Raw genomic sequence first — 17,792 nt, 5'->3', positions numbered from 1 at the left:
CTTATAGAGCTAAGGGCCTTGTTTTCAAAAAGCAAGAAAATCTTCAAATATTAAGTAATCCTTAAGTACAATTTCTGCCCTACATATGGAATGCATTTTGAACAGTGAAACAGCATTAAAAAAGGTTTTACTTTGAATCGAAAGTGCAACCAGCCTTTGGGACACACTTCTTGTTGGTTCGGGTCTTTTGGAATCTCTTTCTCTATCTTCTTTGGAATTTTACGTTTACAAATACAGGGAAGAGAAACAGTACAGTTTCCATCACCCCAGAGTCCTGAGCAAAAAAGAAAAATCACAGTTCAATGTTGGTTTGAGAGCTGGAAAGGGCTTTTTCCTCAGATAGCTTAGATATTATTTAGTGTTTGAGTAAAAAGATATTCTATAGCAAATACATTTGGACATGCTGCATTACAGTGGATTTGATGGTTCATGGGCACAGATTTTATTTAATTTTATCAAATAAAACCAATTCCTCTACACTGGGTCACATAGCATATGACTATATAATCATTTATTATCTAGTAAAACACACTTTTCAGGAAACGCAACAAATTTCTGGCTAGCTGAGGGGGGAGGGTGGGCATCTCTTCCTTTCATCTGATACTAAATATGGCAATGGCAAATTCAAGGATTCAAAAGTTGTGAATCAAACCCCCAAGATTATGTGTGCAAAAAAGACGGTTTTACGTTTTTTTCAGTTTTGACTTTCGAGGCTGGGATTACAAGATTGAAGCTGAATTTATCTTTTTCAGCTCTTCTCACAAACACAAAGCTGGGTATGTTTATTTTCTTTGGAACCTGATATGTTTACTTTGTGATACAACTTGTAGATCATCAGAAAACAGACAGTGTGAGATGGCAGAAATCATTAAACCAGCAGCACTGTGACTGTTTTTTAATACCCTAGTAAAATATAGAACTTTGCCATGATTGAAAGGCTAGCACCAAAATTATGGCATCCAAACATCCCTCAGCAGATTGGCTATGGGATCAAAAATAAGGTAGAAACCTGAGTATTTAAAGTCATGTACCGATAGACAAATAGTTCATAGATGTAGGAAAAATTGTTGCTAAGTTCATGTGGGCCATTTGGTTATGAGAAAACTGTCTGTGAACCCCAACTATGCATTAACATTGTTGCTGTTCCACATAAAAGCCCAATTAAAACTGAGGCATCAATATCATTGGAATCTTTGTATTTTGACATTAGAGAACTGTAACTATTAATACACTTCTAAAACCTACAACCTAGTCTCTGAGCATGCTAATGATATTTCACTATTCTTTCCTTACTCACAGAAGCAGTCATGCAAATTATAAACACGGAAAAGGACTTTTATATAGATTGCACTTCTCAAAAGCAATGGAAAAAAATACAAACCCTTTGGCCAACAACAGAATCAAGTTACAATTACTGCAGCAAAAGGAAATATAAAAGAAACCTGTTTGTGATGAAATGAAGCCACATCTTTTCTCTGGCTTCTGCAGATCTCTTTCCCTCTCTTCATCCCAGTTCTGGTATGTTACTGGTGATTCATCTCTCCAGCTGCACAGAAATATTAGGAAAGTTTCAATTATTATGAACTTTCAATTATTGTAACTTCAATTATGAAGTTTCACTTACCTAAAATTACACCCTCCATTAAAGGGTTCAAAAGGAGATGCAAGGAAGAAAGCAAACAAACAACCAGTGTGACCAGGGTCAATATAAATGTCTTTTACAACCCTGCCAGAAGAATACTTCAATATGGAGATAAATTAAGGGCAATATTGCTCTGAATGATATTTACATGAGAATTGAAATTGTCTCTTGAATATCCCACTCAGTCACCAAACTGCTTTGGCCCATCATACTGGGACAGGGCATGCCAAACACAACTCACAGCAGCTGTAGTATAGACAAATTCCTACCGAAACTCATCACTGAGGTTTTCTGCATGCAGTCCAATCCACCAGTGAACATCACTATTCGATAGCTGTAAAAGAAATGTTTTGCCATGTGTTTAGATGTTGTTGCCCTTCTAGCGATGCATTAACAAATTCCTAAAGTTAGACTGCATATTCTAATAGCATCCCCATTGGGTTCCAATGGGAAGAACAGGGGCTAAATCCTGCCCATGTTAATTCATGTAACTTCAGTGAGGTTATTCACTTGAGTAGAGCGTGATTCAGCTCCTTCATTTCCACAGGATTGCTGATGTGTCATCTGTAACCTAGGAATTCACAATTTAAAGCCTTTCTGGTTTGAAAGGACTGCCATCTTTTTTCAGAATTTGTTTTTCCCCAATTCCTAAAATTAAACAATAGCAAATATTGCCTTTAAGCAGCAATAAAGCTTTTATCCTCGATGTTAGCAAAATGCTTTCTGAACATTTACTCACTTTGTATGGTGCATACTAGAGTTTTCTAGAGACACTTTCTAGATCGATTGCTGTTTTTACAAAAGAATCTAGAACTTTGCTTCTAAAAGGCAAAGCGTTATTGAAAAGGCATGGAAATGTAATTTTAACAGCAATGTGCTACTGCTTTGTCGAATTGATTCTAGCTTAAGCTATGAATTGGCTTCACTTCAAGGTTAGCCACTCAGTCACAGTTTGGGAACTTTTGGAAAAAGAAAAAACTAAAAGTTCTTAATGTACAGGACAGTAGAGAAACCACCTTGTATCTGTAAAGCTTTTTTTTTTTTTTTTTTTTTTTTGTCAGAAAGAACTGAAGTCCAGCCTGTGTTGTCCCACTCTATCCTTCAAGTTACAGTTAGGATTTCTCCAGCTCGCATCATATTCAGCAATATCAAATGAAGAAAACAGACATTTCTGACAAAAGACTCTGGAATGTTCTCTGGTTTGGTATTGCCTGGCCCCTGAGTTTAGCTTTCTAATCACAGCACTCAGCCTACAGTTTTTAAAGAAATAGTGAAAATTGCAATCCCAAATTCCATGCTGAGAAATTTTGACCAAGTTTTCAAATTACATATGCAAAGTCTATTTGGATTGCTGAGTATTATTTTATTGATTGCCATACTTAGTCCTACTTCCACAGGAAAATACTTACAATCCCTCAGGGACAAATGTGGCTATGCTGAGAAAGCTCAGCCAAACGCAGCAGGCTTTAAAATAGCTGTGTCTGTCGTATTCTGAGACAAAACTTCTAGGAAGCTAAGCTGATTTCCAATGCCAAGAGACTAAACTTTGCTTTTTCATCACAGAATGCTCATAAACTTTTGAAATACACACTAATTTTAACAGTAAATCCACTTTTATAAGATCTCAAGTAAGTAAACTTGAGTTCAAAGTAAACCTGACTTCAAAGCTGCATTCGATTATCCATTTTAAGTGATCTTAAGTTGGAAAAATATATATTTTTTTAATTTCTATAATTTTTTAAGTCAGAAATATTCAGAATTGAGTAACGTAGTAATTATATCACATCACAGTCTCTGGTAAATGTGGAAGAAGACAAGACAGCATAGTCAGTTCTGTTGCTGTTCATCACAACCTTTTTCTGCCAAGATATATTGGTTTAAAGAGATTTAAATAGACTTACCTATTTCATCATGCTTTAATATAAAATTACTTAAATAGAAAATTATACACAATTGCTTAAAACTGAAAGATTCCACAATTAGCACAACACAATTCTATTTATGCTTTCTGTTAAAAGTTATAAGCAGAGAAGGCCTGTATACAATAAGTGTGGGTCAAGAGCTTTTCTACCCAGAACTAAATGTTCTTTTAAAAATTACACTACAATTTTCCTTTACATTACAGTTGCATAATTTTGTCCTCAGTAAGGCAGACAGATTATTTGCAATAAATTTTAAAATTTTCATTATTTTGCTTTTATTGAGAACACCTAAAAGGAAACAGACTCAGTTTCTTGGGAATTCATTTGCTTGTGAAGCTATTTCTCACTTTCAGAGTTGTTTGTTACATCAGAAAGGTTCTAGAGAAATCCTGCTGCAAACCAGAGGAGGGAATTTAGAGGAAAATGTCTTTTTTTCCCTATATAAAAATCCATAGTCACAAGGGGGTTTAATTCAGTAGACAAGCTGGTGTACACAGAGGAAAAAGTAATCTATTTCCATGGCCATAAGCACCCTCCTCTATGGTTTACAGATATCTAGATATAATTAAGATGCAGAGAAATTGGGAATCCTTCACTCTTGGTCAGCTGTCCTCAACAGTAACATTTCAAATGATCGTGTGAGGATTTAAACTATGGAGACCATTTCAAATGTCTGCACTTGCTGCCCACATCATGCTGATACACCCTGTGAAACATCCCTCTGTATTGCTACCTGATCACCAGCTGCCAAGTGACAAAATGGGAATGGAGCAGAACTGCATTTGGATCAGGAGACATCCCAGTGGCTGCAGAACCACTGTGAGGATGTGAGGAACCATGACACTCCCCTTGGCCAGAGACGGGTGGGCGAGAGGAAGAAACAGAGAAGGATGTACACCACACATGAAACACACCTTTCTCTGCCCCCAATTACTTCCCCAGATTTGGGATAGGAAGCTGGCTTTTGCTCCTCTTGAGTCTTTTGAGGCAGATTGGTCAACCTGCTCAACAGCAGAGCTGATTTGGCACATTTGAAATGTTACTGACTTCTTAAACTAAACAGGGCTTCAAGGAGAGATATGTGAAATGAAGACAGGAAGAACATTATTTCTAAAGTAAAATGTCTTTTGGATTCTACCTGGAATAAAAGGCAGACAGATTCTCTGAAAGATACAGCAGAAAATAGCCAGTTACCACCCGAGGGTTTATTTTTAAGAAGGGGTACTTTTTCTTACCTTCTTTATTTTATTTTGAATAAAGGTTTGTTCACCAGAAGAATTTATTATTGCCAATCCACCACGAAGCCAGCCACAGACAAACTTACAGGTTTCCCATTCTGCAGGGCTGACATGGAAAAGATATTCCGCTCCTTGATAATATGACCAGGGCAGTTCTAGAAAGTGAGCAAGAGTCAGTGGTGTGCAAGGGTAAAAACTCATTTCAAGTCTCATCGTTTTTACCTCCATGGTCTGCCTGCAGCCACATGTCAGAGGACAAATATTCCACTAGGAACAGCAGAACCATATTTAATGTATCAATTTGTGATGACAAAAAATGGACTATGAGGGGGGTTTTTCCTAATACTCTATCCCCTGAGACTCCAGTAATATCAAGAGAGTTGTTCAGGCTCAACAGCAGGGCAGTTTTAACGTGATGGGCAGGTTATCAAACTGTGCTTATTACAGCCAATATTCCTTAATCCAACCAAAGCAATGTCTGATGCTCTGGTGTTCCTAAATAATAGTGGCAGATTTGATCTGTAACTAGAAGTTCTTACATAGTTCCTTACTGTAAATTTTCAACTTGGAATGTTTTAGTTATTTTATTTTTAACAAAGGCTTAAATTGTATTTCCAAGCTATATTGTTCCAAAATGAAGAAAAAAGAAAATATTTTTGTACCAGCTGTATACCAAACGGGACTCATTGGTTTGACACCTGAAAAAAAAAAAAGAACAAACCAAAAATCATTAGGAATATTACTGTTCTTGTTCAGGAATTAAAAAAGGAGTTAAACATGGAATAAAATAAAATAATTGCCACACTCACTAAAAATCTTTACAGCAGTTTTTATGAATAACAACTTTGAATGAGTATTTCTAACTAACTGATAATCTTGCTACACGTTTTTAAACTGACTGTTCGCATTAGATCTGTTAACTGGACAACAGATATAAGTGGAATAATCCATTTGGCTTTGCCATGATTTCATGCAGAAGACCAATGAGAACTCCAGACGTGACTAAAAAGAAGACTTTGAGATATCTTTTTCCTTGTCTCTACTGAATTGCGAATAACGTGTATAAAAGACAATGCATGTTAAATAACATTTCACCTTTTGGTATTTTGCATATCCATTCACGCTTTTCCTTGCAGTGTGCTGGAAAGACTGTTCTGTTTACTTTGAACACACCACAGTTTCTTGAATCATCTTCAACATACTTGTCCTCCAAAAACGAAGATACGACCTGAAAACAGCACATTCATTCTCTTTCACTGACAACCCAAGATAAAGCATTTTAAAACCTCATCATGGAGAAAAATGAAGGATTTAGACAGGGGTATACAATAAGAAAATTTAAACAACAGCTAGAGGAATGCCTAAATTATGATGGTAAAATATAAATAATACAGTCCATAGTCATGCTCTCATAATGTCCTGTCCAACTCAACTCATCTTATATCAGACTTCTTTTTCATAAAAATACGCAAATAGCTATGAAACCTAACAATTTTTGACATGATTAACAGCAGTTTCCCACATTTAAAAGCCTTGGTTCAGCGTATGCTCAGATATGACTTAACAGGTTACTGGAATACAGAGTAAACAGATACTTACAGGTGTTCTGTCAGACCACTGCCATGTCCCACCAGAAAGCACATTTCTTTTATTAAATCCAATCCAGAACTGCCTCTCTTCTGTTCTATAACAAAACCAAAGAAAATAGCACTTCTTATGCACATTTTCTTTCACTATTTCAGAAATAATTTTTTAATAGTACACATATTAATTTATTCTTGAATTCAATATATAATTCCATAATACATTTTTGTTTCCTTAAAGATAATACATTTTAGTATCCTTGAAGTAGACTTTTGCTTTCCTACTAAAATGTTAGATTGTATTTTATAAGATGAAAACATTTAAAATAGGATTAAAATTGTTCAACCTCCATTTCAATAAGGAACATTAACTCACAAAAACGCCACCTTGACAACAACAGCTGCTCAACATTTACCACAAAGATCATCTTCAAAAAGAATCACATTGCAATGTTGCTGATGTATTTCACCCATTTTTAAAGTCACGTTACAGTAAGGATTTCTTTGGACACTAGTAAAAAGGATGGAATAATGTAAATTGCAGATCTGTATGATTAAGATAAATATTGTTGGTGTTAAAAGTATATTTACCTATCAAAAATTGTATATAATAGATTGTTTAAAAATATCTCCTCATAGATGTGGCTAAAACTAGCAAGATGTGCTCCAAAATCTTGACATAATGCTTCTGCTTCATCCCATGTTCTTCTCATCAGAACTTTTTCATTGTGAAATATCTGCAATAAAATAGTCATAAATGTAGTTGATTTTAGAGAGCATTTTTTTCAGAGACCCATAAAACTCAAATATTAATCACAGTTTTTCCAAACTAAAGCCATGTATATTCCATGCATACCTCTGATTCTTAGTACCTTCACTCACTTTAAAATGCAGTGCAGGATGTAACAGGAAGTTTTTGTTTGTGGAGTGAAAAAAATTATGCATTATCAAAAATGTTTTAGGAACAGCAAATCCTTAAGCTGGTGTAGAATCAGGAAAACTAAAAACAAGTATGACATGTACCTTGTAGCAGTTGAGCAGATTAGGTTCTGACTCCCATCCAAAATAGCAGGAACTCAAATATTTTTGAAAAGTAAGTTCAGGTTCTTCATAAGAATTGACTTTTTGCTTGCATAATGACATTGCTTTGAAGTTCTTACAGCTTTTCACCTCCCAATAACCAACAGGGTGCTGCCCTCGCATAGCCACGCATCCTCCAGAATGCCCTAGACAGAGGAGTAAGTGTTGAATATTAGGATAAAATATCTGAATTTTGTGATTGTTTTGGTCAAGTGGCTGTTTTATTGTCATGAGTTTCTGCATTAAACATTAATGAACTCAGAAAACTAGCAAATTCTTTGTCAGCAGCCAGTTTATAAGCCTGTTTTAGGGCTGACTTGAGCTTGTAAAATGAACCATAACAAATGGTTCCTCTTACAAAATGCAGGAGAAGAAATGCAATTAAAAAGATTACTTCTGAAAAATGCAGTAGTAAAGCAATAAATGTAAAGAGTCCAAATCAGAGAGCCATTATCGAAATGGAGTATCTTTATAATTATGTCTCTATTTTCAGGTATTGCTCAGTGGCTTATATTTCAAAGGTTGGACAGCTATTTAATTTTTTCACTTTTTGTTTCCTTGGAATGTTTTCCTTGGAATTACTATAAAACAAATTAGATCAAACTAAAGGGGAAGAAGAAGAAACCTATACAGAGTACTGTTATTCACAGAAATGTATCTGGCAACCTCTGGCCTATTTTTCATATAAAATGCAAATCTCAAACTGTGACTATTACTGAATAAAATTCATTACTTTTCTAGGATACTTTGCTGGGAGTCTCGGGAAGCCCTTGAAAATTTCATAAAGTAATAACAAGTCTGGGTTTTGACATTTTTTAAAAAATACAATGTATACAACAAATGTATTATAGTTCATAAAGGAATGCATGAAAAGAAGAATTTCAGGGATTAGCTGTGTCTGTAAGGAGGGCCCGACCGTGGGCAACTTCAAGTTATGGAGCCAACAGCAGATGTAGATTTATCTCTCTGCTCTCTTGGCCAGGCAGGGAGGAAAGGACTGGGACTCTTTAGTCCCTGCTCAGCCACTGGTGCCATGGAGAAGAGAGCACACTCCCCAGTGTCCCTTTCCAAGCCACTGCTTTTTTTACCAGCATCCTACTCACGTGGCTGGTGCTTGTTCCAGTTTGTGTAGCTCACGGAGTGATTCCTTCCTGCTGGACTTAGCCAAAAGTATTCTCCTGTGTTGTTAAGGTCATGCAATCCTATCCAAAAATAAGCTCTCTCAGGTTTTGCCATGCTGAGGATCATGCTGTTGATAAAAGCTTGTTCAAACCTTAATAAAATAATCAAGATAAAGTTTTTAGGATAAAATAGATAAATCGGTATTGCAGTGAAGAGCTCTCATGAAATAATTTAAGTTATCTCAGAGGAGAAAAATATAACAGAGGTACTTAATTTTCTTTACAGAATGCTGTGGAGGACTTGAGGCACAAGTCTGTAGAACAAGTAACAATTTTTCCCTATTTTTTTCAGCACTTGAGCATATAAAAGAAACACTAGAATCAGATCTTATAACCTCGATGCTTGAATCACCAGTTGAAAACACAGAACGTCTTTCCAACGTGTATTACTGATGCACAAATAAAAACAAAAAAATCCTTGTATGAAGGAAAAAAGTGGGGTCTGAAAAGGCTCCAGAAAAAAAGAAAAGAAAAATATCTGCACAGAAGTGTCCTGCTGAAACCAGCAGACACACAAACCAGCACTAACAAACTAGATCTGAAGGACTCAAAGAACCAGCTGAATTGACTACAAAGAATCAGTTTTTCTTCTTTGAATTCTTCACTAAAGTTATGTGAGAGATATACACCTTTTTGCGAGTTATAACTGTTGTGCATGACAATCCAATTTTCACTTAAATGCAATTAGTTCTGATATAATTGATATAGGATTGCAAAAAAATGTTTCAGCTTATGAGCACATTTAATCAGCTGATTATGAAAATTATACAACAAAGAAGTGTCCCCTTTGATGAAGACTCACTTGAATTTCTGGTTTCACAAACTCTGAAAAGAATGGCTAAATATAAGGATGACAATAATGTAAATAATGAAATGTATCTGAAACACTGTGAGTGACTCAGAGCTTGTATTTCATTTTCATTTCCTCTGCATGTTCTCTTTTTATGTCTACTCTCCTTCCTCTACAACTTACTATCTAATTAACATTTCATATCAACATTTTAGGATCAATAACTGAAAGGCTTTTGCAGTTTTCACTCCAGAATAACAAACCTCAGCAGTAATTTAACAAAACCAGTAAACTAACAAGCTTTTACTACTCCTTGCTAGTGCTGTTAACTGGAACTGGGAACAAACATCATAATGAGTGATGGCTACACTGAGAGGTGAAAAAATAAAAAAAAAAAGCAGAAAAAGACAGAAGACATGATTCTAGTGATGTGCAGCACACCCTCTGCTCCCTGCCACATTTGAGCTGCCAATACTCAGCTGCAAGAATTTGTCCTTTATTCCCCCTGAAAGGACCTTTGTCACACTGCAACTCAGTGCTGCACGCCCTGTGCACAATCCTGAGACCACTGGGCAGGGCGAATTCCCATTGATGTCAATCCTTATGTAGGGTAGCCAATGTTTCCTAAAATACCTACCTACTATTTATCTGATGGCTGGGATTGCTTCCCTTGGTCTAAAGGGATCAGACATTTCCTACTTAAATTTTGGGGTTTTGGGGTTTTTTTGGTTGTTCGGGGGTTTTTTAACAATAAATATGTAGCAGCTAAAATATCTATGCAATTCATCTCTTTGTACATCAAACTTTAATGGAAAGCCAACATAAAGCATAAATAACAAAGAGAACAGAGAAAACCCAAGCATCTGGACATCTACAGAGGAGAAAGCTCTTGCTAAAGCTGGAATAGAAGCAAATAAGAACAAGGCATGGGAATACAGCAACAAGTGCTTTCAAATATTTACTCTCTTACCCTATTTGCTGAGAAATCACATAAAAGGAATACATAAATAGAAACATTTATAAAATATTACATGATTTGGATTAAATTTTTATATATTGTCACTATGGAAAAAAGTATATTTTCATTTTCAGTACATCATCCAAGTACATCAGTAAAGTTTCTTAAAGAAGTTACATACCCCTGCAGAAAGGATTTTCTTTCGATTTCTGCATGCCCATGTGTGCATATTACTACAAGTGTTTATTAGCCTAACAGTTGCTTTTTACTAAATTTATTTTCAATTATAAAGTAAGGCAAAGCACACCTTTGATTTTAGCTGATGTTAGTAATTATCCTCACCCTCAAGCAAATATTATTTCACAATGGTAATATCTTTTGCCATGCAACATTTTATAAAGTTAGAATAGCTCTTGTTAGAGGTATCTTCACACTGTCTAATAGGATTAACTACCTGTTTGTTACTGATACAAGTGCAGATGGGCAGAAATAACCACTGGAAGCATGTTCAAACTTCGAGGGGTACTGTCGATTTTGTAACAATATCCACCATGTCTTTCCCATCCCTTAAAAGAATGAACATTATTTTATAGATTATTAATTATTGTATAATTGTTAAAAACTTGTCCCCCTTTTGTACCTTCTGTCTGATGATCCCTGGCTTCCTTATAGATCTTTTCTTTCCTAGCACGGTTGAAGAGCAGTTAACCCTCATGGTCACTGAAAATGTGGGTATCAGATAAGCCAGAACACTGTCAGTGGTCAGTCTGCCTCATTTCATCTCATCACTAGTCTTTTATTTCATACTATTCACCCCTGGGTGTCCAAAAGACACCACCTGGACTAGTGTAAGTTCTGCTGGTGTGAGCTCATGCAGCATACCTGCTCAGTCTTATGATAAAATGTTTTAAATAAGCAAGAGAATAAAGACATAATACACTCTCTCAGTCTTTTGATTAACCAAATGTAACACATTAGAAAGAAAAGGATCAAAGCCAAGGGACTGTAAGAAGGTTCAGCAAATATTTTTACAGGGTGCGAAACACCAAGAAGTAGAAACTTATCCTGAGTAGAAGTTGCCAGAGTGGATCAAAATACTTATGGCCAGTGGCTCAATACCCTAAGAGTCAATCCTGTGGGACACAGGACTGAGAAAAGCTGAAGTGCTGTCAAACTGCTGACTGCGGCTTGTCAAGAAAACCTTGATGCTCTGCACATATTTTACCCAGTCAAGACTGTGACAAATCTTTCTTGCACGAATAACACACGAAATTCTTGAGTGACAGAATAAATTGATCCAAATGAAATAAATTCAGTCACCCTAAACTTTGGAAACTTCAAGCTGGAATCAAGCAGAAATGTCCATAATGGTAGGACAAGAACTCTGGATCTGGACACTCTACATCTGGGGAAAGACTGCATCTGACTCCAAATGGTTCAGCTTCAACCTTCTTATAATTCAGCTTCAACCTTCTTACAATTCAACTGAACTGGTTTCTTTTCTTCATTTTCCAATAAACAGAACAGGAAATTTTAAAAAGGAACACAATGAGCTAAATAATAAAGCAGCTTAGAAAAGAGATTTTTTTTTCTCCAGTTTTGAATTTAACAGAAATTGAACAAGTTTCCTCTTTCCACACTGTGAAAAGGAACTGATGGCAAATAAAGTCATCCTTAAACGCGCTTCCTTTACTACCAGAGCACAGAACCTAAAAGCCTGAAAATATGATCCAGTGTTCTTAGTTAGATAGCTGTGCTCCTTCCCATTTGTGCTTGAAAGCAAATGGAATTCTAATGTATGAGTGGAAGAGTTCACCCTCTGTGTCAAAGAAACTGATTGGTTTTGACCCTGACATTCCATTTCAATGTATGAAAACCATGTGTGGGATGAGGCATCATATAACAGCCATTATTTGCACAGATGGTGGACAAAGGGGCTTCACTTTTGATCTAGAAAGAAATAGGAACTTGGGTCACAGTCACTGATGAAACAACAAGCCATGAAAGGCATCTTGTGAAGTTTTTAATCTTACACTAAAATTTAGTTTAACATACTTTTAAAGCAAACAATTAGATTTTCCAAGCAAAACATGCATGTCTTTAATAAGAAAAACTAAAATTATCTCTCTGTTTGCATCCATATGTGCTGTAGCTATATTTAGAGGTTGCCTATATAATTCTATGTCATTATTATAGTTCTAAAACAATCACAAGTCTACTTACCTCTGGACAACTTGATTCCAGTTCAGGAGAGACATTATTTAATTCCCCTGCTTTTTTGCAAATATAGAAAGATTTTCTTCACATTTTTTAATCCTCCAATGTCCCTCCTAAGGAATAAAAGAGAGTATATTCCATATATACCCATATTCTCATCCATATCTATAAAAACATTAGATCACACTCTCTCTTCCTCTTCTACCTCTTCACTAAAAAAACCCTAGTTTTTCTCACTCCATTTACTTATCCTTAGATGGTCCATTTGTTTCTACCAACACTGTCAACAGGACATCTCAAATCAATCATACAAATGGCTTGTCTCTTTGAATCAGTCTTCAGAATGTAAAGCATCTTAATTAACTACCACCATGGCCATGCCGGAGCACTTTTCTTTCTAGCTATTACAGTTCTTTGCCTCTATATTTGAACAGTCCTTACTCAAGATACTACAACATTTGTAACATATAATTATCATACATCTCTACTGAACATTTATCAAAAACAATTAATGAAAAATTTTATCTCGGACATCATTTTCCTTTGTATTTTATATTTTCATTTGTTTACACTTGCAACTGAGTAAAATATGACTTTGGAATCTAAAACCCCCAACTGTTCCAAAGTCCCATTTTCTGCTTCTAATAGGCACACACTTTTACCAGTCATTATAATTGTCTTGGCTTTCTCCTGAGTTAAAGACTGCAAGCTGGACCCACTACTGTAGAGACAACAGAAACTCTTCTTGATAGTTTTCACACTCAGACAATACATGTTTTGCAAAAAAAAAAATTAAAACTATAGTGCTACTTATGCAAATCTGTATTAGTATTAGTATTATATATTAGTGAGTTAAGTACTGTTAATTGCAAAAGTAAAGTAAATGTATGATCACATTACAAAAGAATTGACAGTGCCATGAGTACCAACAAGACAGGACAGTGTTGGTTTTCAACATTACTCCTTGTTTTACATCCCCTGACTCATCTGGTATCAATCTCCTGCTGTCAACTTCTATATTTCATGTAGACCTTGACTACTGTGATTTTGAAAAACACTCTATACATTTAGAGATATGTACACAAAGATAATACAGGCACGGCTGACAGTTTTCAAAACATGAATTTTAAACTTTCAAGACCAGAAGTTATGCATCATAAATTATGATACACACTACTTGGATTTTAAATTACTTTATCAAAATACCCACTCATATTGTTTTCTTCCATTTGGCAGGCTTTATAGATGTAGTATTTTTTATTGAACATAAGCTCAAAATCTGTGATTAATTTTCAGTGCATCAGCACTGCAGAATGCATTGGTTTCTAAAGGCTGCACTGCATTTATCATAACATGAATACATTAGGAATCAAAACACAAAGCCATACTCTAGGTCATGGTTTTAAAAAGTACTCACAGCAAGAAACAAAATTATTATGAGCTAAACCAAAAGTGACTAATTCTTTTAAAAAGAAAACTTACAGGTCCTTGTGCTGACACACAGAGTTGTCCTGTTCTTTGAAAGGTGTTAGGTTCTTGCCTGTGCCAGCTAGAGAATTTTACTGGGGGTGCCATCTGACCACGTCAAAAACCACAGGGGTGTTATTACTGTATAATCCAATCCATGTCTCTGTTACATTTCTGTAAAAGAATAAGTGAGTTCAGATTTTAATGGTGAAAGTGATAAAGCCTGTTTCCTCCTTTAACATGATACCACCATTAAAAATTACTCATAGGATTTACATTGAATGTCCTTCTTTCAGGAAAAAATGAAAGCTGTATAAACTTTAGGAAAACTTACTGATCAGACTATGTTCTATTGCTCTTGAAAACTAAATAATTTCAAAAATAGAATCAACATACATGATAATATGCTTTAAAATCCTAAAAAATACAAATTAAGAGCACATGCACTTCCTTGAAGTGCATGGGGCAGAAAAACTGACACAGAAGTGAAATACTTCTTCATATAATTTTCCATGCCGTGCTCAGCTTTAGGTTTCTCTGAGAATTATAGGGTCCAGTGACAGCACAGTTGTAGCCAGGGTCTGATAAATATAGGAGAGATAAGGCTTGCATTTTGATGTAAAGTCTTATTCGACCGCTAATCCATCTACTTACATGTTTTTCAGGCATGTAAGCCCTTCTCCGAAGAGAGCCTGAAGCAGGCTGGAGAGAAGCAGTAGATGGAAGCCAAATACAAGTTGAAATCAATTACATCCTTCCATTACAGCATCCCTGCAAATTTATAATCTATGGAGGGTCTTAATAGAGGTGAGGAAGATGGTGAGGTTATCTCTAATCTCCAAATGACACTGTGTCCCAGCCTCTGTGACAAAAACTCACAACCAAACTGTGCAGCTCCGCCAGCACACCTGGTGTCAGTGGCAGGCAGAAAATACTTACTTTTCTTTGCTGCCGTTTTTGACAACAAAAATATTGGCAGTTGCTGCATCAAAGAGCTTTTGTTCATTAAGTTCCTTGTGTAGTTATGCTATCCTCTTAGGACAACGTGCACTAGCAGAAGTGCTTTGATACACCCTGCTGACATCAAAGGGGACTCTGCCCTCATAGTAACAGCAGCAATTTCGCAGTGTGGATCAGGCCAGCTTGCAAACAAAAGATACGCTCAATTGGTTTTTTCTTCTAAGCACAGCTCTAGTATAGGATGACGGCTGAATATTTTGCAAGTTTGCAGGAACAGGCAAGAAAGGGAGAGGACAAAAGCTAGCATGTTTACTATGCCTCACTGTGCCTGCTTCATGGACTCACATCTTTATTTTAAGAATGGTTATTAAAAATGCATAGTCACATTTTCTAAGACTCCTGGAATAGGCCCACAATCATTTCTCTTTTTTGCAAGCATCATTTGGGTGTGGCATGTAATACAGTCCTTAGATGAGAAACAACGTTAAAGAGCTGCGCAAAAGAGCAACCACACAAACCATTGAAGAAACAACTGCACACAAACTCCCCAACTCACCACCTTCAAGCAAGTTAAGGAGCAGCTCTTCATCTGCCATGGAGGAGTATACTAATGAGCTGCTGTTTTCACTTTGGCATGAGAGAGAAGCATCACTCGCAGCTCTTCTCCTCTTTATGAAGTCTGTGTAGCAGTTGCGATTGTGTGGGTACCAACCAGCATCACAACGAGTGGCATAATATTTCCATGCATCTTCAATGAGCACACAAAGTTTGTATACATAGATAGAACTGCCAAGCCTATGCTATGTTCATAACTATTCAGAGATTTATTTTTTTTAACCTTCAAATGCTGAAAACAGAGTTTCCAAGATGACTTAAGGAGGCCAAACACTCGCTCTAGGGATCATCACCCTACCAAGCAAACCGAAAATTTTCTTCCCCTTATTTGATGATTGAACTGTTTGGGCTGCTGGACTAGTGCAAACCTAATTCAGTTTAAAACACAGTTTATCTCCCTTATTACCTCTGAACCTGGTTCAAAGACAAATAAAGCTTTTTCAGATACATTACCTACAGAAAGTTTGGATTATCTTTCCTTACTAAGCTGCTTAAAGTTTCTCTAAGTTACTATGAAGGAGCTGAATTCCAGGTAAGTAACTCTTACAAAACCAAAATTTATGTTAGAATAAACTAAATTCCTGTTTTTAACTTTCTCACAAAACAGGAGCCTGAGTCATTCTATGCACTATATATCACATACTCACTGTATAAACACTTGCAGTATACGTGCAACACTTTTTAGTATATCAAAGTACGACACATCATAAAATCTCCTGCAAATGTTGTGCTGCATCTATACCAGCTTTTTTTCTGTGTGCCATGGTGAATTCCAGTGACACTGAAAACCTATTTTGCAACTTAGAAGTGTGGCTCTTATTGTATAATATAAAAGAGAATGAGCATTCTGATGGTGTAAGGAATCAAGTAAATGCTATTGTATTAAATAATTTGTTCTAAAGATTCTCAACATGATTTCAAAGACTGAATTTAAACAGAAGAAAGTGTTATTACATCCGTTAAAGTAAATTGTATTCAACTTAAACTAGCAACCCCACAGACTTAGTGTGACCCTGTTCTGCTGACTTTAGAGTCAGTCTTGCTTTCCTTGCACACCCACAAATAAGATACAGTACCAATGAAACACTTACCCAGATCTTCACGCTCTGTCTTATTTAAATATTTTTTGCATACAAAAGGCAATCCAGATTCACATAGGTAACTGTTCCAGCCATACTCAGCCTCGGATTAATCACTGCACAATGATTTTCTTTAAAACGCTTTTCAGAGATATCTGCAAACACATTTTTGAGAAGCACGAAATTACAAAAAATCAGTTCTTAGTTGTAAAATGGTGTTGTAAGGTTCTCTGCAAGGTCTTGGATTAACATATACATATCCCTGCACACCCAAACTTCTAGTAATATTATACCAGTACTATGGACAGTTGAACATTTTCCATAAATTACATGCGTGGCAATGCCTCCTTGGCTGCTGCTCTCAGATGAGAGGCTGAGTGTCTCTAATTACTGCTGGACAGACTTCAAAATGTAGCAAACCAGGTCACAAAACTCATGTCAATATGCTAATGCTAATTACAGCTTGTTAACCTAAACAAATTGAAACTCCTTTCTTCCATGGAACTTTTTAAATATGCAACTGGAACCTTAAAAACATCTTTAAGGGTAAATGACAAAAGGACTAGACCATTAATGCTTTGAATAGATCAATCTCACTTGATGTTATATTCCTAGAAGGACTTTCAGTTCATTAACATGAATTAATATTTCTACAAAAGAAAAAAGTGCACTCTTTCACTTAATTCAACTTTCAAACATAGCTGTAGGAACAGCAATGTTGTATCAAGCTGCAGTTATAGAGAGTGTCTAATTATGCTGCTATAACATATGCAAAAGAACATCAAGTACTTGCTCTCCAGCTCACAAACGTTAGTGGTGCTCCATCTGACCACTGCCAGCCAGCATCATCATCCAGGCGGTTCAGACCCATCCACAGCATCATGTCTGTGGAATTTAACTGCCCTGAAACAGAAAAAATAAACAAAGTAATACTGCATGCTTTCCCCAAGCTTTAAAATATCACAGGCATTGACCTCCTGTCCTGTCTGGTTACAATTGGAACAAACTTCAAAGCAGTCTCCAGAAAGTTCAGGCTGATGGCTTTTTTTTTTCTGTCCTT

General features: G+C 36.0%; 1 protein-coding gene across 1 annotated transcript in view; it reads right to left on the bottom strand.

Moving 5' to 3' along the window:
• PLA2R1 (phospholipase A2 receptor 1) overlaps positions 1-17,792 on the bottom strand; it is a 33,120-nt gene that overhangs the window by 10,406 nt on the left and 4,922 nt on the right. The window contains 20 exon segments of the mRNA XM_066322902.1: positions 132-274; positions 1,443-1,546; positions 1,912-1,976; positions 4,800-4,957; positions 5,465-5,500; positions 5,898-6,030; positions 6,402-6,486; positions 6,977-7,122; positions 7,409-7,611; positions 8,569-8,738; positions 10,849-10,909; positions 10,912-10,960; positions 12,618-12,694; positions 12,697-12,724; positions 14,094-14,182; positions 14,185-14,252; positions 15,591-15,786; positions 16,745-16,831; positions 16,834-16,887; positions 17,522-17,635. Coding sequence (XP_066178999.1) covers positions 132-274; positions 1,443-1,546; positions 1,912-1,976; positions 4,800-4,957; positions 5,465-5,500; positions 5,898-6,030; positions 6,402-6,486; positions 6,977-7,122; positions 7,409-7,611; positions 8,569-8,738; positions 10,849-10,909; positions 10,912-10,960; positions 12,618-12,694; positions 12,697-12,724; positions 14,094-14,182; positions 14,185-14,252; positions 15,591-15,786; positions 16,745-16,831; positions 16,834-16,887; positions 17,522-17,635 — 2,066 coding nt within the window.

Source organism: Sylvia atricapilla, chromosome 7 (assembly GCF_009819655.1).
Source record: "Sylvia atricapilla isolate bSylAtr1 chromosome 7, bSylAtr1.pri, whole genome shotgun sequence".
NCBI lineage: Eukaryota > Metazoa > Chordata > Aves > Passeriformes > Sylviidae > Sylvia > Sylvia atricapilla.
The sequence above is the reverse complement of the archived record's forward strand: the minus strand, read 5'-3'. Positions and strand labels throughout refer to the sequence as shown.